The following is a 24,468-nucleotide window of genomic DNA, read 5'->3' as shown; positions in this document are numbered from 1 at the left end:
ATGTAAAGCAGAACATATCACGTAGTTGATAATTAAAAACTCAAATTGACCAACTCCCAAATCCCAACCATATTCTTCCACAAGCTAGCATAGAGCCATGGGCTGTAGAATGCATTTAATGCATCTGCGATTGTCTTCATGGGCAATCCAACCAGAATTGTAGGCAGAACATATGTGCGCAATGGGCTATATCATGCTTAAGCCTTGATGACTAACTTTATTGGGAGTTCTGCTCATTACATCTTCATAGGCGAGCCTCCAACGTTTCCTATCGGGTGTACGGTGTACAGTAACTGTAAGCCCAAAACCGGTTTTTGATTTTTCCTTATATCTCCATCGCCACTTCTTTAACCCAGATCATTCATAATAGCAAACACAAAAACTGCTCTCAACGATCACAAAGTGTCCTCCCAAGAATAACAACTGCGCACCACAACCTTAATTATACACAAGCAGTTTAATAGCAAAGCACTACACGGAACTGAGAGAAAACGCAGTGTGGAGCGTTTGCTTAAATAAACAGACTTTCATGACGGATTTCCATCCATCACAAGGATTTCCCCCCCGGACGGGTATGAAACAAATGTATTCCTAAACAATTTTTTATTGTGCGATAAGACAGATTAAAACGTATGAAAAAAAAAAACACGACTTCAGTTTTAGCTTATCAGTTCGAAACAAATTTGTGAATACTTCGTTGGGTACGGCATTCGTTTTCGTACGGGGTTCGTACATTCGCTTAAGGATCTGCCTCCAACTAACACGAAATATTATACCCAGAGTGTCAAAACCGGTCCCAGCGGCACGTCCATAGTACGTGTTTATGAAAGACCGCTTACTGGGAATCCCCGCGGAACCAAGAAATCCCTGAATACTAGTAAGGCACGGCACGAACGTGTGCATCTGCTACGGTAGGCAATCCGTCCAGAGAATGAATACGGCATTGGACTCGCACAGGGACGAATACGCAGCATCTCGTTTTGTTGTGTTAGCTGATCGGATCAAGTTTGTAGGGGTCATCTCAGCTCTCCAAGTTCCTTGATAACTGTAGGAGAAGGGGCCGTTAATGTACCGGTGTGAGTATACTGTTGTGAAAACAATGGCACTATGGACAATGTGGCTCTACAACTTGAACACATTGGTAGCCAATGAATGCTAAAATAATATAAGAATTACAATACGGCAATCACAAGACAGAAACAAATGGAAATCGTGCTTTTCCTTACACATTCTAGGCTGTACATCACTACACCCCATGGTTTCCAAACACTTTCCACCGAATGATCGTGATCGTTTCATTACCATATGGTAGCAAAGAGAGAGAAAAAATAAACGATTAAAGCATTATTTCTCCATGCGTTGTTTTCACCCATTGCTGCGCTCATCGTGCGCCCGGCATACCGGTGTGTGAGTGTGTCCACACAATCGGCTCAGCTTCTCGCGCTGCTCAACGAAAGATGATCTTGCGACTGGGATCTTAGCGATTTGAGCATGCACGATCGGATCAGTCATTTTTGGACCTCTGACCGTACGGGAGGAGATCGCACTAGAGCATTGCGTGTAGCGCTTTCAGGGCTACCTAGAAAGAAACTGAAGTGTTGGCCGAATGTTGGGTGGCTGCTGCAAGTGGGTATCCCTGAAGTAATACGTCATTTTGTACATGGTACCCGTCGGTACGATGGGTCTCCCAAAAGTGTTGTTGGCGCTTGCACTGATTACAACCTTCAGCGAAGTGTTATCACGTGAGTTTGGATTTCATCTTAATAAGCGTACAGTAGTTTTGTGACCTTTTGCTCCCTTCCCTACTCCATTTGCCGTACCATTACTGCAAAACGGGTTAACAAATCATCCAACGTATAAGATTGTGTTTGTGTAAGCTTTTTTTTCTGATCAAAACATTCCCGTTGTACACACTTACAGAAGAGGACCCCAAGTGCGAAACACCGACAAAGTCGGAGGGATTCTGCGTTTCAATTGAACGATGCCGGAACATTTACTCGATCGTTACCTCACCAACACCACCGTCGAGGGGCATACAGAATTATATTAACCGTGCGGCCTGTACGCTGCCCGGTGTGGTGCGTAGCATATGCTGTCAACCGTTGGAGGTTGTGCCGGTTCCCGTTACGACCACAACTACCTCCACTACCACCCTTGCGCCTCCGGTCAAAGTCGGCACTGGGCCAGTGCTGGTGGTTGGCGTCGATCCCGATCCAGCCACATTGAACTGGAGCCTGCTACCGACGACGGACTGCGGAACAATCACGATCAACCGGATAGCGCACGGTAATGCGACTCGTGTGTTTGAATACCCCTGGATGGTGCTGCTGCGATATCTATCGAACGGTCAGCTGCTGGACGGTTGCGGAGGATCGCTGATCAACACGCGTTACGTGCTAACAGCGGCACACTGTATTAAAACATCCAGCAGGCTCCAGCTGTAAGTATAAAGAGATCGACCAAACTGTTACTTCTGCTATGTATGTGCTGTTCTACACTCTCTACATCCTCACAGAACAAAGGTGCGTCTCGGTGAGCATGACAAACGCAAGGAAGAGGACTGTCACGTGTATAGTGATGGTGAAACCGAATGTGCAGATCCAGCGATCGAAATTGATATCGAGTCGATGATCGTACATAAAAACTACAATCGCCCGATCAAATTTCGACACGATATTGGTTTAATCCGGATGGCCCAGGATGTTCAGTATAGTGGTAAGTTAGAGCAGTCGCCTTAGCGTAATTTTCCGTAAAATCCGCACCGTAATGTTTGATGTGATGTATAATGTTACCGTCTAGATTCCATCAAGCCAATTTGCCTCCCGGTAAATGAAGCCGTAAGACGTAAAGTATTGACTAAGTACATCATCACCGGCTGGGGTACGACGGAAGAGCAGTCGCTGTCGGAAGTGTTGCTGCAAGCCATCGTTAACCATGTTGCAATACCGGAATGTCAGCAAAAGATGAACGATAACTTCCTGTACGTGACGCTCGCCGACGAGTGGCAGCTGTGTGCGGGCGGTGAAGGGCTAGTTGACTCCTGCCAGGGTGACTCCGGTGGTCCGTTGGGCTTCAGTGTGGACGTATCAGGGGCTAAGTTCGTGCAGTTCGGTATCGTTTCGGCTGGTGTGAAATCGTGCGGTAAGGAAAGTGTCCCGGGAATTTACACGCGTGTGACCAGCTACATGGATTGGATAGTGGCCAACATGAAACCATGACAATAGAGATAGCTATATACTCCGACTGGGCAACGGGACACTGACAAATGATGTAAAATAACAAATCATGATATGAGATTAAAAGTTTGGTACACAAAGCAGTGATGGATTGTTTTTTATCTTTGAAACATTTAAACAATTCGATGGACTAACTATCAGCACAACCATCTCTGGGAAGGTTCGTGAACTTAATATGTGTTGTAAAATTATATGTACAAACGAGGTGTGAACGAGCTGGATTATAGTTAAAGTGAAAGCGCGAAATGTAGCAAAGAGATGTTAATTATAAAAACAGTCTAACTTTTCCCGCCCATAAGTCCGGTGTTCTGATGATGCTATGCTAAATTATGCAAAGAATGTGTGCACTCAGTGCTGACGATCGTTTGCTGTATGTGTGTGTGTGTGTTATATGGTGTGAACTTTTAATCTGATTCACCATTGATAATTGATTACGCAAACGTAAACGAACGAACTCGCGTTCCGGTTTTGGCCTTTCTAATGATGCTGATGTAGATGATCTGCTATGTAGCGGATTTATCTGCTATTGATCGACAGGCAAGCGAGTAGCTCTGAAGATACCGAACATGTGCAGAGCCAATCAATAGTAATATCCTTGTAGACATCGATGATCTAGAGATATCTAGAGATACCTACTAGGCACTAGGTTGAGGCATGCGATGGGCATACTGTATTAGATGGATGCGTTTAGCTGAATAAGGTGAAGCTTAATCTGTCGGAGACCGGATGAAGAGGAGTGAATCGCGGCAACATTAGGTGCAGATTTTATATGCATTTGCAGAACGGAAAAGCATTTTCCATGACTGTGTTAAACTAAGGACTTCACACATCATGTATCTTGCGTGACTTAAGAAAGGCCTTATAGAAGATCGTTACGACTATTAACAAGGAGACCAACATACGCGCCAGATTTTGTCAACGAATACGATTATAGCATTTACCTTTTCTCGTGGTTCAGAATGTTAGAAGAGGGTACTTACCGTATCTTTGTGCAGCCAGTATTTCAGCGGTGCTAACGGACAGAGGCCAGCGAAACGTTCTCATCATTCCTCCTGGTAATTCGAATGGATCGGCCAAAGGAGAAATATTCGTATTCTATGTTGGAAAGCAGGTGTCGCACAGAACATTTCGGAAGCATGTCCAATGCAAAATTTTATCACAAAATTAACCGGTGATAACACATTTAACACGGCAAAACGAGGCAAACTGTGCATGTGCGATTATAAACACACCTTTGTCATGGTTGTCGAACCCAAAAGCAGCAACCGGTTCATCTTTTTTGTATTTACTTTTGCTGGTACGCAATGTATACACCTTGGCCCTATGCATGCTGACATGTGCGTCAGTCGCAAATCCTACAGCACTGTTCCAAACATCAACAAAACAGCAAACCACTTTTTCACCGCTAGCCGCTTTTTTGGCACCAATGGAATTAAGAAAGTAAATTGTATTATGTTACCATCCGTGTAGTGAGAGCACATCATGAGTCGTATCCAGTGGCGTCTTCGTGAGCTTCCAAAGAATATATGGTAAATATTTTGGTGAAACGATAACTGTGGCTGTAATTGGTAAATGTAAACATGTTCTTAACAGCTAGCTGTTGTATTTGGGCGCAGCGTTCCATTTATCCACTATTATTTGCTACTTTTTAGCCAAACAATTCGGTTTCGCATTCAGTACGGTAAGCAATGCATTCGCTCGCTCACATACAACCACCATATGAACCAGTCGTACGCGTCGGACGTTTGTATGGAACCAATATTTTGGTTCGTTGACAATTTCACCCATCTTCTAGGCCCGGTAAGTACGGAACGTTTGGCATCGTGAATGAAAGGCTGTGTTAAAATGTTTCCAATTTCCTTTCCGATGTGTTTCCCAGTTTTTTGTCTTTGCTGTCGTATGTCTAACAACTGCCGTCGTAACGATATGCTACTGGATCGGATTGCCGTACTGGTGGAACAGAAATCGTTACATGACTGTGTTCTTGATGACTGTGGGCCATTGGTTGCTGTTAAATGTAGTGTACAATTTCTATAAAGCTGCCTCCGTATCGCCGGGTTATCCACCGGAGGTAAGGTATATGAAATGGTTATAGCCACAGGTGTATGTGTAATAGGTGTATTTTTGTGCTTTTGCAACTCAACAGAAGGAATTGATTGTGGAAGCGGTTAGCATATGCAAAAAGTGCGTAGCCCCAAAACCTCCTCGCACACATCATTGCTCGGTATGCAATCGATGCGTGCTTCGAATGGACCATCACTGTCGTAAGTTTTCGAGCCTTTTTGGTAGCTTATTTTATTAGCTGACTGATATGGTAATGTTATGGTGTTTTTCTTTCAGCATGGCTTAATAATTGTGTTGGCTATCACAACCATAGATACTTCTTCCTGTACATGTTGTACACTACAATCGGCACTCTCTTCATCATATCGTTCGGATTTGATCTGGGTTATGGTGTACTGTTTCTCGATGAAGATGACTGGAAGGAAATGGAACCACTGCAAGGACACCCAGTGCGGTTCAACCTTTCCGGGCACATAATTCCAGTGGTAAATATTAAAGCAATGAGGGATGGGTACAGATAGATCCACCGCGTTGGTCTTACGTCTTTACCATCCATTTTAGACTGAAATGAATGACTACGAACATGACGGAATGGCTCCTGCTGAGCATGACTTACCTATACCACACCCAAGCCACCGGTCTGGTACCATTCACGGGGCGATACTTTTTATGGCGCTGATAAACGTGGCCACTCTGTTCGCTCTTGGTTCCCTTACCGCTTGGCACAGCACGCTGATCACACGTGGTGAAACCAGCATTGAGGCGCACATAAACAAATCGGAAACAAAGCGATTAGCAGCTATGAACAAAACCTACCGAAATCCGTACGATTTCGGATCGCGCAACAACTGGAAACTGTTCCTAGGTTTAACGCGTAAGCGTACCTGGTGGCGGCACGTAATGCTACCCTCCTCACACAAACCGGAAGGCAATGGACTGACATGGTTAACGTACGAACACTCGTTTGATAGTACTGACGAGTGGCCTTAGACTTAGCGAATCTTCACCGGCCACATTTGTTCGTTCCACACCCCCGGGGGGAACTTCAAAACTAGTCATCCAGAAACAGTCGACAGCAAATTCTCAGTACTATAGGCGTTAAGTTACCGAACTCTTCGAGTAAATAAAACTCACCTAAACATTCCTAAGTGTACAAACGCAACCAGTTGAACGGTGTAAAGTTTATGCGACATTTTAAACTTTTGTTAGATTGTATTTCATATTGCCACATAGAGTGAAAAGTCCCTTGTAACCTTTTTTCTCACTTTCGTCCATTGCCAACAGATAACTGTTGTTGCTCCCGTTGACTTAAACCGTTATCGTTCAACGATGTCTTTTATCCATGTCATGTGTACTGCAATTCGGGACAAGATTGAAATTGTTTGTCCCGTTGCAGATTTTAAACATCCCGCGGTGTAGGACGTAGTGCCCACGATCAACGGAATACGAGTACCGTTGTAATCAATGATTCCTTCCACCGGATTGCCGGCCACATCCGCGCAGACTGTATCGGTGGCATAGTAGTTTTCAATACATACGTTTTCTGCGTCCGCAATGGTGTTGTCGCCGCTGGGTAATGCACGGCAGTCGGCATTGTACATGGCGCTTCTCGGATAAACATGCATTTGTCCTGAAACATGATTGAGGAAGCAATTGAATTATTCAAATGGTCTTTAAAGCACGTACTGATGTTTCCACTTACCACCTGTGCCTCTTCCAACGGTATAAAGCTTCAAAGGTACCATCTCACTCTTGGTCCACAAGCAAGCTGGCAACATGCTGGAAGAGAATCGAACCGGACTCTTCAACCGTATCAACGCCAAGTTGTAGTTGTCCTTTAACCTTCGCCCATAGGATGGGTGGTTGATGATCTCGTCTATTTCGTATGTAGCAGGACTACCAGCTCCAAATCCCAACCCGACCGTTCTCAAACCACGTCCAGACGCCAGACAGCTAGCCGCACTGATTACGTATCGATCACTCACCAGAACACCCGTGCAAGGCCATGCGTTCTGTTGGACGTCCCCGATCGCAGCAATGTGTGGGTACTCTTCTGCACCGATCGGTCTACCCTCGGACGGGATGTTTTCGAACTCCTCTATAGGCGGACGTTTGTACTGTTTCCAGTACGAGACGCAATTGTTAAGCTTATAGCCGGGTCCGGTAGCAGATAGGCGTGTTGGCCGTGTTAGTGTTGGGGTGGTGGATGTAGTACCGCAGCAAACAATCGGTTCGATGCCGTGTTGGCATATGGAAATGGTTGTTCCCATAATGCCCCTTGAACAGGACGAATATGGCACGCAGGATCCTCTTTGTCCATCTGGTAGCTGACAGGATTGTATCACCGAATAGGTGGCGACATATTCGCCCGAGTTTGGAAACACGATCTGCCTCTTGGTTCTGACTGATCGGAATTGTCTCCTCCTATTATTGTTACCCAATACCGTCTGTTCTATCCACCTTATATGGGAAGCGATCTTCACGTAGCTTGCGTCCGTCCCAAAGCCACAATCATCACCGGCAACGGTTAAACCGAACACGTACGTGTAGTACCGATCGTGATGCCAGATTTCTCTTTCCAATGGACCACCGTGCTCGATCTGTGGGGAAAAAAGATGGCAGCGTATGTTTTTCAGGCGAGTTTGTAATGGTGAATTCCACACTTACCCGGCATGTTCCAGGTACCAGAGATTGATTATTTCTTGTGCACATAATCTTACTGCCCGATTGCCAACTGCAAGCGCTGCTGTCTGCCCTCATTCTGGTTAAAACCAGCGTATTATCTGTGGGCAAATTACCATTGCATAATAGTGGAGGGATATAGGGCGTAACGAGAATACCTACTGGTCGATACAGGATCATCATCCATGAGAAAGTTGTTCATGTTGTAGGGACCCAATCCAGCCATTTCGTAGAAAGGAAGCGAAAGCGATTCCGTGTTCAGTATGCAGGCTGGTACTACGTTCGGTTCCAATCTGCAAGAATCCCATGCGAATAGTGTCGCGTTAGTCAGTCATTGCACAGTAAGTAATTGCCGCCGTACCTACCTAAGGTTGTTCCGTAGCTTAATGAGCGCTATATCATTATCGATTGAACCACCGGGCCGGTAGTCAGGATGCTTAATGAACTGCTCGATCTGCACGATCTGCGATTGAGGGTGATCTTTGAAGATATCTAAATCACCAGCCTTCACGTAATCGGGCGTTTTATTCAGAACGAAGCGATCACAGTGAGCCACCGTGAGGACGTAGTTCTCATTGATCAGCACACCGCCACAGTTCCATTGGATGCGCCCGGTGGAGGTGCTATATCCAAGATATACACGATGTTTCGCTACCGTTTCCAGGTCCATGTAGCTCCTCTCTGGCTCAACAAACACTTTATCTCCTATACGATTTGCTACCATGGCTTCCTCAATTTCGCGCTCATTGATGTGCCGGGCGGCACATGCTACAAATGTGGAAGAGTTCAAACCGCTATATAAGTCGAATATGTGGTAAAAGTAAATGTACAGTACCCCATACCTCTAGCATCGAACGATAGGCCTGTTTCCGTTTGTATCCAGTCGACATACGAGGAGACTCTGGAATACACTGCCGGTGTAGCTGTTCCACAAAACCTTCCAAACGATGTAATACCCACAATGAACGGGATGAGCCGGTTGTTTGCCATCAGCTTGAGCTGCAGCGGACCACCCGAGTCTCCGTAACACGTGTCCATCCTCTCATCGGACGCACAAAGCTGCTGATCGATCAAACCCTGGCGCCGTCGACGGCCCGCTGGATAGAACCGACTGCAGGCGGCATTATCGACGGGCGACAGCTGTACCTTTAGCAGAATCGGTGTACGTTCGCCACCGAAACTAGTTTGCCCAAAGCCAGCTGCTTCCAGGCGGCGCATCGGGACCTGGGCACCGGTCCAGAGACACCCCGGCACTACCGCACTGTTCAGTGTGACGGCACGGTCTAGCGTGACGAGCGCAATATCATGGTATTCCGCCCGATATTCATGTTCCGGATGGCGCCTGAAGCTCGCGATGCTGTGTTCCTGGGCAAACTGGTTCTGTGGATCGTACAATCCTGCGGTGATGTCAATCACACCCAAACGTACCACTTGCGGGGCCACCCTGTTCAAGGACGTTTCGTTAAGTAGCGGTCGTGCATTGCAGACACACTGGTCGATTCCAATCCTTACCCATCAGCGTTTACACCGCAGTGCGCTGCCGTTAGCACGTGGCGCGTCGTTATGAGCGATCCACCACAATCGAAGCTTATCGAACCGTTCGCCTGTCTCCAACCGATCGCTGCCATGTGTGCGAATTCTCCCTGCCTCGCCGGCACGCCGTAGATGGGATAGACGAGATAATAATCACCATACTTGTGATAGCGTAGATGACAATCTGCGGGCAATATTTAAAGCGCTCGATTATTTCACAATTTAATTGTTCAATCCGGCTGCACAGCTTCACACAGCGTGAAATGTTACTCACCGTTAAGCGTTTGACGGACAGTCGGCAGGAAAGCTTTGTTGATGTCGGTCGGAAAGACACGCTCCGCCGGTTGAATCCGGTTGTGAACGACACAAAAGAAGCGAACAAACAAAACGAGAAGGACTCCTTTAATTGATGCCATTGCTTTTTTTTTTGTCTTTTCTAGCCACTTTTAACAGCCTTCGTACTGCAGTACCACGGTTAGAAGAAGCCGGTTTCTACCCTCACGGGAGCACCTGCGCTCAACTTCGCAGTGCACGCGTTACTGGATCTATCGGACGCGCTCGGGTTTGGTAGAGGGCCCGGTTTTATGTCCGCCTTTAATACGCACACTTAGAACGCTGCTGTAAAGTTGCTGGAAGATCAACAACACCTCTCGAAGGCATGTATGTATGTGATGCATCTCGTTGATCGACGCTTCGCCGGGGGAATTTTTGTCGTTACGTTTGACGAATAGAATGAGGAGGATTGTGTAAAAGATTTTTTTTTAATTAATCAAACGTTATATCTTAAAAGTACCCTCTCCGTTGATGGTGATAATTGGGGAGAGATAGGAAAAAAAAATCACACGGCGTACCACTTTGCTTTGATCTTGTTAATACTAAGTCGTAATTAATCAGGTAGAGTAGAGGGGATCTACTGTTAATTTTGATTCAATTAGCTTAAACCTGCTCATACCGTAGGAATATAGGGAATGCACTGAACTCTGACTCATTTATGTGTTATATTCAGCAGTACATCCGCATTTTATAGCATGCACAGTTTTAAAATGACGGATGCATCAAATGATACTGACACTAAACAACGCCAACGCGTATACTCACAAGCAGAGACAAACCAAAAAGGCAAAAGTTTGAAGTGAGAAATATAATGTTTATTGCATGAATAGAATGGCAAAATACAAACATTTATTTGAATATGGACGTAGTATCAGAGACAGTACTATTTTTTTCCTGATTACAGAAACTTTGTTCTTGTCTGGTTAGTAACAGTTACATGAACTTATCAGTAACGTGGAAAATGTATAACTAAGTTATGTGTACCGTGTTCAGCTTTACTGGCGACCCAATGCGTCACGGCACATTCAAAAATCCCAAATCATTTGGTGGGATTTTCCTGTCTACTGTTAACAATATTCCAAATTGTAAACAGGTTTTGTGCGCATGGCCCAATTTGCTGTGGGGCAGAATCGTTGGGCATAATCATGCGCCGCTTTTAGATGACAATTTATCTCCCGGTTCATCAGTAGCGGCTAAAGCAATCTGTAAGTGGAAACACATGTTAATAGTAATAATCGGTGACTGAAGGCCAGGGTTGTGCATGATTTTACCGGTCGCCTCCAACGGTAAATTGGTGATGGTTTCCAACCACTCGTAGTACGATCCGTAGCGTGTGAAGACGGCTGGACTTTTGACACCGCAAGCCTTACCGATCGACTTGTGACCGATGAGAAATGGTACCCGCTTCCCGTTCCGATTGATTACCAGCTGTAGGGGAGAGCTGTGCATATTCTGGAACAATGAGACATCGAAGTGTATTAGCTTAGAAGAGCGACTGCGATAGCGATCGCGATCACCACTTCACTTACAGAGCATTCGGTTGTGTCGGAGTTCATGGCACAGAAACAGCAGAGCAGCACACCGAAGCGAAGCTTCGGTATGGGATTGTAGTATTCGTGACACTTTTCGGACGGTACCACATCCAGCGAGGTCGACTGAAGCGACAATCCGCGCCCGTCCGAGCTGTCCCCAACCATCTGCACAATGCCCTGCTTCATGTGTGGCTTCAGTATGCAAGCCGGTTTGAAGCGTCCGGCACCGACACTATCGGGACTCGCATCCAGATAGTACACAGCCATGTTATGGTATTCGAACTGGGGCTTGTAGCGATAGTGCAGCGTGTGGTTGACGATGCGAAAATGCATAACATTGTTCGTACCACTGCCGAAACGCACCGTGTCGAGGGTGGGTTGATTTTTCCCGCTGATACAGTGTGCACCGGCCAGCACTATGTTACGGCCGAGGTATGATCCACCGCACCGGAATTCACGCGTGCCATCGGGTCTTGTTGATCCGAGCAGTACCTGGTACGATGAGGCACCAAAATGAACATGTGGTCAAACATTGGCTTTCTGAACGTGTTGTAAATGAGCTTAAAATACACTGCACTTACGATGTGAGACGTTTGGTCGCTGTTTTGGGCGACGATACCCCGTATGCGTACAGCGAAAAGCAGACACGCCGATAGAAGCAGCATCACCGCAAATGACTTCATCTTTGTAACGCGATCCGATACGAAATGTGCAGCGAATGGGATAGGACCAAACGTAGAACCTGTTGCTCGTGTGCGCATCGGTGTTAGTGATGGAATACGGTTCGTCTCGTTAATTGCTGTGCTTTTGTGTGAAGCTCGAGGGCTTTTGTCTGAGACGCACATGCACTACAAGTAAGCATTTGAAGATCAAAGAAAGAATTAAAGATCAAAAGGATAAATTGTATTACTTTCATTGTGTGGTATTTTGTATTCGATCTTTATTTCTCTTTTTGGAGCAGATTAGAACGCCAATCAATGTGTCTGTACAAAGCAGCGACCCTACGTCCAAGTACAAGAAATTCACATCAGGAAAACTCATCTTCAAAATATCATTCTGGTTAGTTTGAAGTGATCTTTACCACGTGATCGAACAGTCATAAAAAGCGTTGGGAAGTTCTTTAGGATGAGATTCAAACGATCTCTATGTCAAAATCGTTCAAGGCAATTTTCATAGAACGTCACCCAAACTTGGGTGATGCGGCGCTGAACGTGTTTACCACGATCGTCAGATCGCTCGCGAATTTAATATTTTTCACTCTCTCACTGTTGTGTAACCCATTCGTTGAAATAAAATCTAAATAAAAAATAGCTTATCTTAGTCTAAGCGCCTAAAACGTGTTCAAATGAGTAAAAGCTGTCAAACCCCTTGAAGACAGTTAGCTAGAAGATCGATGGGAGGAATTTAAAACATCTTAAAGTGCTTGATACGAAATAAAATCAGTATTGCTTGTGTCATTCTAAATGTATCATGAGAATTTTTTGTTGGGTATCTTTATAAGATTCCTCTCTTTTGGTTGCATGATATATATATTTTTGAAATCGTGCAGTGGTTTATGTAATGTTTAGACTTGGGCTCCTAATTTGAGGATATACGTCGGAAGCGACAAAGATGGCACTATTACCTTACTTACTTACTTATTCGGCGCTACAATCGCTTCGCGATCTTCGTCTGCTGCAGCAGTCCTCTAAACCGCTCACGATCGAGCGCCATCGTCTGCCAATCCATTATCCCGACCTTTCTGGTGGACGCATCAACTCCATCACTGCAACTCAATTTGGACGACCTTAAAGGACTTTACGGGCTGGGTCGTCCGGTGTCATTCTCATGACGTGATCAGCCCATCGAAGCCCATTGGCAAAATGATCTGCTAGGTCATGATTGCCACACAATAGATAATCAGTTCATTTGACTACCCCTTTCAAGCAGATAAACAGATGCAAACGCTGATAAAAAATAAATATCTACATGATAGGAAGCATATTCTACCGGCGTGCTTTTTGGAATTCTGCTTGTTCACGCGCCATACCAGACGGTTATGTCGGTAACCGATAAGTGCAAACACTTTACGTCATTTAGACAACCACCAATCAATTAGGATAAGATACATATTCAGATTACGAATCCATAAGATAGGATTGTGAGCTTGTTCACACTGATGTATTGCACCGCACTGAGGTACACGCGTGATAATTCGAAACACACCAATCATGATGATAAAAGTGTTGGTGCCCCTGATTAGATGAACAATAGAATTATTGTTTTATTGGCGAATGATAGACCCAAAAATAAAGTGTAAATATTTCCGTTTAGGTTTATTGATTTGTTGTGTGCATATTAGACATTAGAAATAGCGTTTCAAGGCGCATCTGTTGAGCTAGTAGGATTAAACGTTCAAGAAGCGTGTCAGGGCGTCCACCAGTGGTTCGACATTGCGATCGAGCCATCTACGATTAGCCGCAAGCTGTTCCTTGATTTCTGGGGCAATCCAAGGTGCGTAAGTAGCTGTGGCAGAGTTTAATAACTCCATCTCGGATGGCTCCGTTACGTAGCGAGCTACCTCCAACAGTACCTTCGGGATGTTGGTGCGGTAAACGGAGTTGCTGTGATGAATTAAAGGGAATGGGAAAGGTTAAACATTAACGCACTGTCTTGCCGTTCCGGTACAAAAACGTACCTAGTTCGTTGCGAGAGTTCCGATTGCAGGGATTCGACGACATCGGCGAGTGGCACCTTCGACTCAACGAACAACCGATGTAGCGCTTTGGACCGATCGGTTTCACTTAGTGCGAATAGATATTTGCCATACGATTCCACCTTCGTCATATCGAGTCCCGTACAGCTGAGAGATTGCTCCAGGTACTGCCTAGCGAAAATGTTGTCCAGATTCTTATCGACGAGCGCGTGCGAAATCTGCTCTACGAATGCTTTGCGTTGGTCGGCATTAACTTGCCGTAGACCACTGCACAGCAGCGCACCTTCCGATGCACTGTAGTGACGCTTTACACCGCGTGCTACAGAGTTAACGGCCGACTGGGCGCCAGCTTGGCACGATTCACTAGCACTGCAAGCCAGCTCGATCGCGATCGTGCGCAGTTCCTGGACTGAGGCGGAGTCTCCCAATCCCTGATCGACACCGTACTTCTCCAACATGGGCGCAGCGAGCTTTTCCACAAACGTTTGCAGCAAACCAGAGGCCTTCGCGTTGCTGCGCAGCCGTGTCTGCAGGTGGCGCAGGTTATCGTACGCAACCATCCAGGGCACATATTCCGTTTCCTTTGCCAGATAATTCAGCAGCTGCAGTACCACCGCATAGTTGCCACCGCGCGAGTGCGCAATGTTGAGCGTGTCATCGACCAGCCGGGCACGTGCGGGAGCTTTGAAGGCGGTGTGATCCGTATTCATTCGCTCGACCAATTCCTGCAGCATGGCTTCGTCGTACTCGATCCGGTAGTATCCGGTCGAAAGGGGATTGAACGAAACCGTTTCGCCCTCGGCAGTTGCGATCGTGTACGCTACCTCCGACACGTTCGGTGGCATCCAGAACGCGGGCAACATCTCAAACGTTGCGTCACTCGGTGTCGAGTAGGAAATCGGTATCCACCAAGCGTTTGTGAACGGTTCCGCTGGCGGGTCTGCAGCAACGTAACGTTCCTGCGTGAAGTAGTACTCATCGCCGTCGCGGCGAATTTTCACCAACGGGACACCGGGCTGATTGGACCACGAGCCGAAAATTTCCTGCATGGAAAGGGAAATGGGCAAGACCGCGTCTTCCTCGGCAGCCTGTGCAATACTGTCGAACAGATTGGATTCCTCGACCACACCATGGTCTTTGCTGTAAGTTTGACAACCAAGGTAGAGGTTTGAATGAAAGCGGTTAGTAAATTGATGCCCAGGGCCACTCACTTTTGTTGGATATAGTAGCGAAGTCCCTTCTGGAATGTTCGCTCGCCCAAGGCATAGTTCATCATACGAAGAACAGAGGCCGATTTGTCGTATGCAATCGAATCAAACAGCCTGGAGATACCCTGGCGCGTATCGATGTAGTACGTCATGGGGCGAACAGTGAGCGAATCGTCTGCCCTTAGTGCAGCCTGCAGTGGTCCGGTAATGAACCGCTGACGAAGGTTCAGTTCCGGGTGGCTCTGGGTGGTAAAGGCATGGAGAGGACATGGTAAATGGTTTTGTGTCGCAGGAATTAACCTAACTACAATACGTACAATATCGCCCACGTAGTACTGATAGAGCCGCGCGAAACCTTCGTTAAGCCACAGGTAGCTCCACCATTTCGGTGCCAGCAGGTTGCCGAAAAATTGGTGCGTGAATTCGTGACCCACGATCGTTACGACTCCGACCTGCCGTGCTTCGCCTTGCTCTGGTTCGTAAAAGATAGCCGACTCCCGGTACGTTACCAGGCCCCAGTTCTCCATTGCTCCGGCACTGTAGTCCGCATCTTTGATTGCCACATTGTCGATCTTGGACATGCTGTACTGCTGCCCGAAGTACTCCTCCATGGCACGCATGAAACGCGTGGAGGCATCGACCGAGTAGGTAAGCAGATGGGCGGAAGAAGGCTTCGCCCAGGTTGCGACCGCTAGCTGGGGTTGGGACAGTACTTCACGCTCGTACACAAAATCGGATACCAACCAAGCGACCAGATAGGTCTGCATGCGTGGCGTTCTGGCAAAGGTGGACAACTTTTTGCCACCCTCCATCAGTTGGATTCCCAGAAGTGGTGCATTGGACCGGGCATGATACTCAATGCCACACACGATGAAAATGTCGTACGTTGTCTTTATGCCGGGTTCATCGTAGCAGGGGAACGAGGTTCTTGCATCGACGGATTCGAACTGCGTTAGTCCAAGATATCTGACGGAGGAGAAATAATGATTCCCTCTTCGCACACTGTGGTCTTCTTTTACACCGATACCTTACCTAGTAACACCTTCATCATCCTCGTAAGATGAGCGGTAGAATCCTGCCTGATCGTTCCGATCGATACTGTTGGTGAAGTCTATTTCGAGCGTGTAGGTACCACTGTTCGCTTGCAACGTCGTCGCCACATTGATCACGAGAAATTCCTTCTCTTCGTCGAATTCGTAATTCTTATAGGCAATCTTCAGACCCGCACTGTTGCGTAGCTCCAAGTGCGTGATTACGTTGCGCAAACTGTGCAGCACTATTTGATTGGTCGATTCCACCACGTTAATACGGATCTGTACATTGCCCGTGTAGTCGAACACACCGCGGTGCACATCCGTATCCAGCCGGAGGGTGTAGTGCGTCGGCACTGTACTATTCGGCAGCCGGAATGTGTCGAAGGCTCGTCCGGACTTAAGGCCACGTGCCTGAACGCCACTAGGTACTACCGCAACGAATGCCGATAGCAGCAGCACACCACAGCTAAGACCACACAATTTCTTCATCGCAACTAAACAACCGACCGATCGGTTCGAGTGCTACCAACGGTGTCCGCTATTTATACGCAATGGCGAAAGATTTAATGACCACAGCGAAATTCCGTATCTTATCACGAGCACAGATAAAAGGCTAGGTTAGGAGGCTAATTTGAAGCCAATTCGCTACCCGTATAGAAATTGACTGGTTTTGGTTTTTTTTCCGTAGCAGTAAAGATAGAGTATGACGATAACTGGGTGATAGGTAAGATTAACCGGTTACTTCACAATGGAAATTTGAAAACATATTGAAGACGAAGGTCTCTTATCGGAAACACTTGAAAGATTATTCTTTAATGGGTTAACGGTAGTGATATATGCTTGTAGCACTGTTGTTGGTTTGGGTATTGTATCTTGCCTGGCATGCAATCCATCGATTGTGTACAGGTGCTTTGAAGATTTGCTCCTCAAACCCATTTTCTGGAAGTTAGATACGGAGTAACTATAACAAAACTGGTATTGTTTTAAGGTAGTTATAATACAGTAACTGAGTGCACCCTAGCATTGAGTGTATTGAGTCTTGGATATTTTTTTCATATACCAATCAATTTGCCATTTTGTAGGGGAAACACGTGCTTTTTGAGTTGCTGCCAGAGTCGTCTAAAGTGCCGTCGTATGTCTATCATTGGCATCACCTATTAAGGCTCCAGTGTCCCTTTGGATGACCTGTAACGCAACGGAGTGTGTCGGGCGTCATTCCAATAACAAGACTGATCCGGATAAGTGTTTTGAGTATAGAAGTTTAGCCAGGCTGGAATATGTACTTCATCAGTATCATTGACCTAATCTCAATATCATTGTGTCGGTCCTATCGTTACTGTTCATCGCACTCTAGTTTCGGAAGACCTTTTCAAGATAGTCAAGTTCAGTCGCCTAGCGTAGACTCTTGATGAGAACCGAGGGTTTTGAGAAATTGTTTGGATGTTAAGCGTGATCTTTTCAACAAGCTTGGTAAGTTGGTTCAACGGAATTTCAATAGAGCGCATAACATCGTTCTGAAGGTGGTTGCTTCGGCTGGTAAATAGGGTTTTTTTTCGATTGGAATACGTTTGGACAAAGCATATGACAACTATTAAACGTATGCTTTGTTTTCATTATCTTATATCTTGAGTGAACTCTGATAGTTTAGTTTACACGTCTTAGATGGACTGCCAAAGGCGGTAATAACAGTTTGAAGCCAGACAATTTTCTCTCTTGTCTTAGAGCGTACCTTAATTTCTTCCTATTTGTGTGAAGAAATGTTCAAACGCAGCTACAATGTTTTAAATTACTCACACCTGGCCATTTGATTGGGAATCTGTATGCAAACACGTGAAGGTATAATCAAATGAAACACAGCAAAACACAGAAATTTAGATTTTCCTTACGATATATCGTTATATTTTACTTTTCGTCACTTAAAAACACGTAACTTAACAAAAGGGAAAGAAGAAAAAAAAACAGTAATTCGAGAAATGAGATGTCACTGTTTGTGCGACACAAAAAGAGAACGGAAAAAAGAGTAAATACGAAATACATTCTAACTGAATCGAAACTCGCCACAAAAAGGATTTCACGTCTAACAATGGCTTGGGCGAAATGAATGAATCAATTGCTTACTACTGCAATTCTGTAGTACTATGCTTCTACCATACCAGATGTAATTTAATTTACCCCATTCGTGAAACGAATACACCCACGGATGGGTGTAATTTCATAGGTCCGACTTAACAGTAACAATTCAAGAGATTCCTGGTGGATGATGTGTAGAGGCTATCGAAAGTAATAGTACTCGCGCTGTACTAAACGGGCTAGTTGTATGTTAACTTCGTCGTCGAAAGTGCACTTTACCGTACCGGGTTTAATCTCTCCTGTGCAATGCAGAATGATGAGAGCGTAAAACAATTCGGTGTGTACTGGTCTGTGATGCAAAAGGTGTGCTAATGATGATGTTGTGCAGGCAGCATCATGCTGCGAATCAGGCCAGGAGGTACGAGGACACTGGCGGGCTGGTCTACAAGCGCATTCCTCGATATTTTTCGATCGATTTACATAGACAGAAGGCCAAGAATATTGCCAACAGTTGCGTCAACCCCACCGCTATGGCAACGATGATGACCAGGTTCCGGTTGTACATGATCCAGTCGGTGAGCGCATTGTAGCATCCCTGAAATAGAAGAATGAACGCAATATTAAACCAATTGCTATCCAGTGCCCCCAAAACATTCGAGAATTACCTTCTTGAAGTAGCTGTTCGTTTCGGTGGGAGAGAAGGGACAGTTTTTATCCTGCGGCTGGAAAAGGGCCGTTTGCACACAGCACGCCGTCGGTATAATCTTATCCCGTTTGCTTTCGTTCCACTTCTCGGACAGAGCAAAGTCCCGGTAGTCGTCGACACCGCAGCAGTGCAGCTCCGACATCATGTAGTTCCACATTAACGTCACGGCATCGGTTTGGTTGCGTTCGTTGCTGGTGTAGTAATTGGAGATCGTCGTCTGGAGGTAGTTTTTGGTTTCCGTTCGTGCCCGATCCTTGTACGCCGCGGCTAGTCCGAAGGCAGTCACTTCCGCTACTAGAATTACCAACAGAAATAGACCGTACTGCAACGTGGACAAGAAAGAATTATTAGTATCATCTTTTAAACAGGTTAGGTCGTAAATAGAGTGCTCTTTCAATCTTGGACGTCACATAACATTTAATCATCAATATCATAAATAATCTCCTTCGTTTGATGCATGTATTAATTTAACAGATTGCATAACTGCAAATGGTTACGTGTTTGAAATTAATGAATTGCATCGTTCATGTTAAATTATTCATGCCTAACAACAACAACACAAGAAAAACGGAAAAAAGACAACAATCTAACAACGTATTGGCAAAATAGTAGTGCCTGAAGAAAGTTCAAGAAATTTAAAAACGACTCATCATTAGCGGATGCTGCTATTCCAGCCGTATCTTCTATCTACGGGGCCATCATTTGCACATGACGTAAAGTAAACGTGCGTTCGGCGATGCATATAAAACAATCACAGAAAAAATAAACGAAACAAAATCGTCGACGAAGCGAACAAGCCGCTTCGTCGAAGCTTTCGTTTTCAACATCACAAAACCGAAACACATCAACATGGAATGTTACTGGAACAAGGCAAGGGCGCAGGCAGGTCTCAGCCACTGTAGGAGCGCACTATTACCTAACATAAGTGGGTCGAACAGCTTAAGAAGAGAAAAAAAAATTAAACGATCCAAGCAACTAACTACTCAATGGCCAATTGTAGCGTAATGTGTACAAAAAAGTAATGGTTCAAGCTTAGCGTATGTTAAACGGAACCATTCATTAACGATGCTCACTAACACGATCGACTGCGATCATCTTTAGTGAGGTGTTTTTACACGATGAGAATGATAGTTGCACTAGCTCTTATCTGCTTTAGTGTACTTGAGTTTGATTTAGTAGGATAATAAGTTTCAGTTTTGTATGTCTAAAGCTTATTAAAATAAGTAGTAAAAGTATCTACATAAAGAACAAACTAATAACGTGTCAGTACTAACGTTAAGTGCACGCTGACTGACGTGGGAAATAAATCAACGATTGCGTTGTCTAGTTTGAACATTGTTTACCGTGACAAATCCATTTCCTTACTCAAATGGACACATACATCTTTTAGTTTAATGTTGCAAACGTGTGATGTGCATACATTGCAAGCACCCAAAACGCATTGCTGCATGGCTTTAAAACGGTTGCCCTTTTAGGGTTAGGGTCGTGTGTAAACAGTTGGCTTGTTGTATCACCTCTCTACTGTACCCTTCCGGCACACGCTGCCCATGTTTACCTACCGTTGTCAGAAGGCACTGGCTTTCTCGTATCGCTCCGCAGTATCCGAGGAAGCTGAGGAAGAACATCACCGATCCGATCACAATCAGCAGATAGGCTAGCTGCTCTATCACTGCCGGCTGCGTGAAATGCTGTGGAAGAAAGCAAAGTAAAGTGATAAGATGATATAAATTAACTGTTAACACATTTACGCCACTATTACATGCTGCTCATAGATGTTTCATCCCACGTGCTTTTTTTTTAGTGATCGTCACAGCGATCCCACCATTTTCGTGGATCAGGGTCCAACTACTGGGTGGAAGTGTGGCGTACCGGACGTACGGCGTTTATTTAATTAACAAACGAAGTGTCACTTAATCGTTCGCTGTTGTGTTGTGTTGCAACATCCCCGTATGAAGGTGTTGTTTGAACAAATTAAACACACTCGACGGATGCGTACGAATGCGTGGACATTCAAGGTATCTTCGGTTACGAATGGTGCATGCTTATGTATGCAGAATTAACATGAAAATCAACATCAAAATCATTACACGTTCTACTCGCGCAGACTTTAACATACCAGATGACTAATGAGTTTGTAGAAAATAGGTTATAAAAAATAAAAAGCAACTTTTATCAAATAATACATAAATCACGATCAAATTCGTAACAAAATGTTGAAGTGGGAAGAATGTCATCCACGTTGAGATAGAATAATATTTGGATAGAAATAAAGAGAAGCACAAAATCAGTCGACTTCCACTGTGGTAAACTTTGCCATTCGTCGTAGAGTATTGGAACATTGGAAGGAATTCTAGCATTCCTTTTACGATTGAAAGGCTTTGAAGTACTATTTAAAAATTGATTTAGGTTTGGGGTATAGTATGAGTACATTACCAAGTCCCTATCATAAACTGACTGACCGACTGTCTGGTGCTTGTTACAAATGAATAAAATATTCACCATGCGATTATGTGGTCCAATGTCTTGACGGTAAATGGTACTAGACCACCTGCAGTTGAAATTGCATTTCTTAATGTCAATGACCTGAATCTATGCACTATCGATGCGGATTTATAGCTAGTCTAGCATGCATAATGCGAATATGCTAGGGTAGAATGGAGATGTTGTAAAGTATGTAGATTTATTGTTATTATTTAAGTAATACTAGCTGACACATTGCATTGCTTCATCGCAACAGAAATGACAAATTGATGGGTAGTAATTATGACAAACACTATATACTAAATATGCTGAACAGTCAAACAATCTTTGCCGTGGTGTTGCATGCATCCCACGTTTGTTCAAACGCTAGTTGAAGACGCCAACACACACCGGATGCAAATTCGATTCGACAAATGCGGTGCTTGGAGGGTATGCACTGCACCTCATATATGCATTCAATGATGCAACGTAGTGTAATCAATCACTCAACGAGTTTAAAAAGTATAGTATTCTTTGCAGTCGTATATGGTGTCCACAAGGGCTAGTTGGGGTGCGGTGTGCGCACTATTGCCAGTGTCTGTTTCGCAACACGATGCGTGCCTGCGAGTGCAAATGATGCATTTAAAGTAACGAATTATCACAAACGATGACGCCGCACCGATAGAACGCGCCGGGGGCGTGTAATTGTGCATTCGGAACATGTTGCTGGGAACGTTGGTTAATTGCGAAAGGTGCTACCGCTTTACTCACCTCGAGCTGATCGTTTTCGACCATCTTCAGTAGCGCTATAAACGATGTCTTATCTGTGGCCAGCCATACGCCTACACCAAGTACGATCGTGCCTAGGACCTAAAATAAAGCGAAGAAATGTATCAGCTCGTCTATGTCTATATCCATAGCATGATCCTGGATCAAGCCAAGTGTACTTACGAAGAACAGAAAATTGAACACGGACAGTAGCGTTTTCGCTATGCATGATTCACAGTCGCACCCCATGGTGAAAGAGATCGTCTGTTAACGGAATGTTGATGATTGCCGGTCAAAGATCGCGTCTTATATGTGATCGCAGCACGTTGCGCACTGTCGCTGCGTAGCGATGGCCGAGATATCGAAATTGTCGGGGCCTTCGACACCAGCAGATGACCTGAAATGGAGATAAAACGACGGGGATCGATTAGAATGTCATCTTCCTTACAGCGGAGTCAGTGAACGCAGTGAAGCAGGAAACTAGCTGCGTACATATCTTAAATTGTTCTCAGAACGAACCTCAGTGTCTTGCACATATAAGCGATTGTTCTTTACGACAGTTCCAACCTGAGGAGTTTGGCTTGTCCGAGCGTGTGTCGCATAATGCTAGATACGTTAGAAAAAAGTTGCACACCACAAGCGGCTTCCAGAATTAGAATAGGTTACAGGTTAACTGTGGAACATCATTTGCTCTCCAGCTCGTACCTAAGATAACATCAGAGAGCGGGGCTGTTTGTGGAACCTCAATTTACAAACATCGTACTTTACAGCATCGTGCGAGCAACCCACAGTAATTACCAGTGGATCATTTGTTTTTTCTTCACACAAACGACATCCCATTCCCGTGGTTGGTACGTTTGGAGCAGCACGGAATCGTCCCATGCGAACGTCAGCGAAGGAATCACCACAATTTCGACCGTGTTTGTGCTCGCCGTTAGAGAATTTAATCAAATCAAGCGGAAGAGCTGATTTGGGCAGGTCAAAGTCAGCAGCGTCGCGTGATTGAAAACCACGTCCACGCGTTCGCACATGTGCCAGGCGGACAAACCGTGCAACTTTGAAACAATTATTCCACAGCTTAATTGGTTTAATTCTTCCCAGAATTGCTCTGATCGAGTTAATCGTTCCCGAACAGCGTTTCTTTGTTTTGGTTTTAATCCGGAAAAACATTGTTTGGAGCGTCGAATTTATTATAGCAAATTAAGCAGATAAAGCCTAAATTTAGAATACTAAAATTGTGCAACAACTCCCAAGAATATGTAAGATAACCAACTTTAAAACCTTGGTGATCGTGAGGTCTGCCATTTCGGATTTTTCTTAACTGTTCTTTAGATCTAGTCAGCTAGAGAGTTCTGATGGGATTTTGTATCGCTTCTGTCGTGTGAAAGACTCTCGCCATTCGTTGCTCAACAAGTTTCGTCCATTATTTACTCTTTAAGCGACCCTATATATTGTTATGGTGCTGAGCTAGTTACATTTTGATGATATTTTCAGATGTCTTGAGATCTCAGATCCATTAAATGCGTTTCATATACGTATTCGAAGGGAATAACTTCAGAGAAAGTCAGTGCATCGGGCGTATGGAATTGATTCGATATAGTTCAACCGTAGGGAAACACGCTGGCTAATGGTACTATGTCCAGCTTAGAAAAAATCATTTCAAGCATAGTCCGTTGCTACAGCTTAGCTGGATCTTTGATCGGATTACCATACTGCGCCAAACAACACTCCCTACCCTACGCGCTATTTCTCGATGCGTCGACGCGTATGGTCGATTTAAGTGGAAAAGTGGCATTGCTTAAGCCATTACCATCTCTCTCTCAACGGTCACTGCCGATGGTGCTTTGCGTAACCACCCTCATCATCATCATCACACTCTTCCCTGCTGTGCGTTTTGTTCTTCAACTTTATACAACCGAGCCGTCCACAATTTGCGCAGAACATTTACATAAAGTACGTGACTCACTTCAAATGCAGGAAATAATACAACAAAATGTAAAATATTACTTCACGAGACATAAACAACACGGCTCATAATGGAAATATTGAAACAGGAACATTATCTTCTCTTTACCGAGTTGTGACAATTTTGATCCTGTTCCCTTTCTGTTCGGGGCGTAATTTTCGCATTAGCCCGTAGTTTCGAC

The 24,468-nt window shown here is 45.0% G+C and overlaps 6 protein-coding genes across 6 annotated transcripts; 2 read left to right on the top strand and 4 right to left on the bottom strand.

Annotated features, from left to right (window-relative positions):
• Positions 1-1,660: 1,660 nt before the first annotated feature.
• Positions 1,661-3,218, top strand: LOC128713097 (serine protease easter-like). The gene is made up of 4 exons (XM_053807960.1): positions 1,661-1,742; positions 1,921-2,440; positions 2,516-2,715; positions 2,800-3,218. Exons 1-4 carry the CDS (start codon positions 1,661-1,663, stop codon positions 3,216-3,218), a joined length of 1,221 nt encoding a protein of 406 aa, XP_053663935.1.
• Positions 3,219-4,718: 1,500 nt separating this feature from the next.
• Positions 4,719-6,290, top strand: LOC128713477 (palmitoyltransferase ZDHHC16). Its single transcript, XM_053808337.1, has 6 exons — positions 4,719-4,765; positions 4,889-5,036; positions 5,116-5,307; positions 5,383-5,500; positions 5,577-5,785; positions 5,862-6,290. Exons 1-6 carry the CDS (start codon positions 4,719-4,721, stop codon positions 6,288-6,290), a joined length of 1,143 nt encoding a protein of 380 aa, XP_053664312.1.
• A 326-nt stretch (positions 6,291-6,616) lies between these two features.
• Positions 6,617-9,931, bottom strand: LOC128711565 (transmembrane protease serine 9-like). Its single transcript, XM_053806447.1, has 8 exons — positions 9,790-9,931; positions 9,495-9,699; positions 8,825-9,426; positions 8,348-8,750; positions 8,145-8,275; positions 7,968-8,083; positions 7,003-7,900; positions 6,617-6,930 (listed from the first exon to the last, which is right to left on the bottom strand). Exons 1-8 carry the CDS (start codon positions 9,929-9,931, stop codon positions 6,617-6,619), a joined length of 2,811 nt encoding a protein of 936 aa, XP_053662422.1.
• A 1,100-nt stretch (positions 9,932-11,031) lies between these two features.
• LOC128714971 (serine protease snake-like) lies at positions 11,032-12,063 on the bottom strand. The gene is made up of 4 exons (XM_053809853.1): positions 11,962-12,063; positions 11,378-11,872; positions 11,120-11,300; positions 11,032-11,051 (listed from the first exon to the last, which is right to left on the bottom strand). The coding sequence occupies exons 1-4, from the start codon at positions 12,061-12,063 to the stop codon at positions 11,032-11,034; spliced, it is 798 nt and encodes a 265-aa protein (XP_053665828.1).
• A 1,703-nt stretch (positions 12,064-13,766) lies between these two features.
• LOC128711687 (glutamyl aminopeptidase-like) lies at positions 13,767-16,806 on the bottom strand. The gene is made up of 5 exons (XM_053806570.1): positions 16,316-16,806; positions 15,601-16,249; positions 15,287-15,525; positions 14,058-15,215; positions 13,767-13,983 (listed from the first exon to the last, which is right to left on the bottom strand). Exons 1-5 carry the CDS (start codon positions 16,804-16,806, stop codon positions 13,767-13,769), a joined length of 2,754 nt encoding a protein of 917 aa, XP_053662545.1.
• Positions 16,807-18,829: 2,023 nt separating this feature from the next.
• On the bottom strand, positions 18,830-22,570 carry LOC128713527 (tetraspanin-9). Its single transcript, XM_053808387.1, has 5 exons — positions 22,505-22,570; positions 22,325-22,423; positions 20,653-20,781; positions 19,053-19,415; positions 18,830-18,982 (listed from the first exon to the last, which is right to left on the bottom strand). The coding sequence occupies exons 1-5, from the start codon at positions 22,568-22,570 to the stop codon at positions 18,830-18,832; spliced, it is 810 nt and encodes a 269-aa protein (XP_053664362.1).
• Positions 22,571-24,468: the final 1,898 nt, after the last annotated feature.

This window comes from Anopheles marshallii, chromosome 3, assembly GCF_943734725.1.
Source record: "Anopheles marshallii chromosome 3, idAnoMarsDA_429_01, whole genome shotgun sequence".
Classification (NCBI taxonomy): Eukaryota; Metazoa; Arthropoda; class Insecta; order Diptera; family Culicidae; genus Anopheles; species Anopheles marshallii.
The sequence above is the reverse complement of the archived record's forward strand: the minus strand, read 5'-3'. Positions and strand labels throughout refer to the sequence as shown.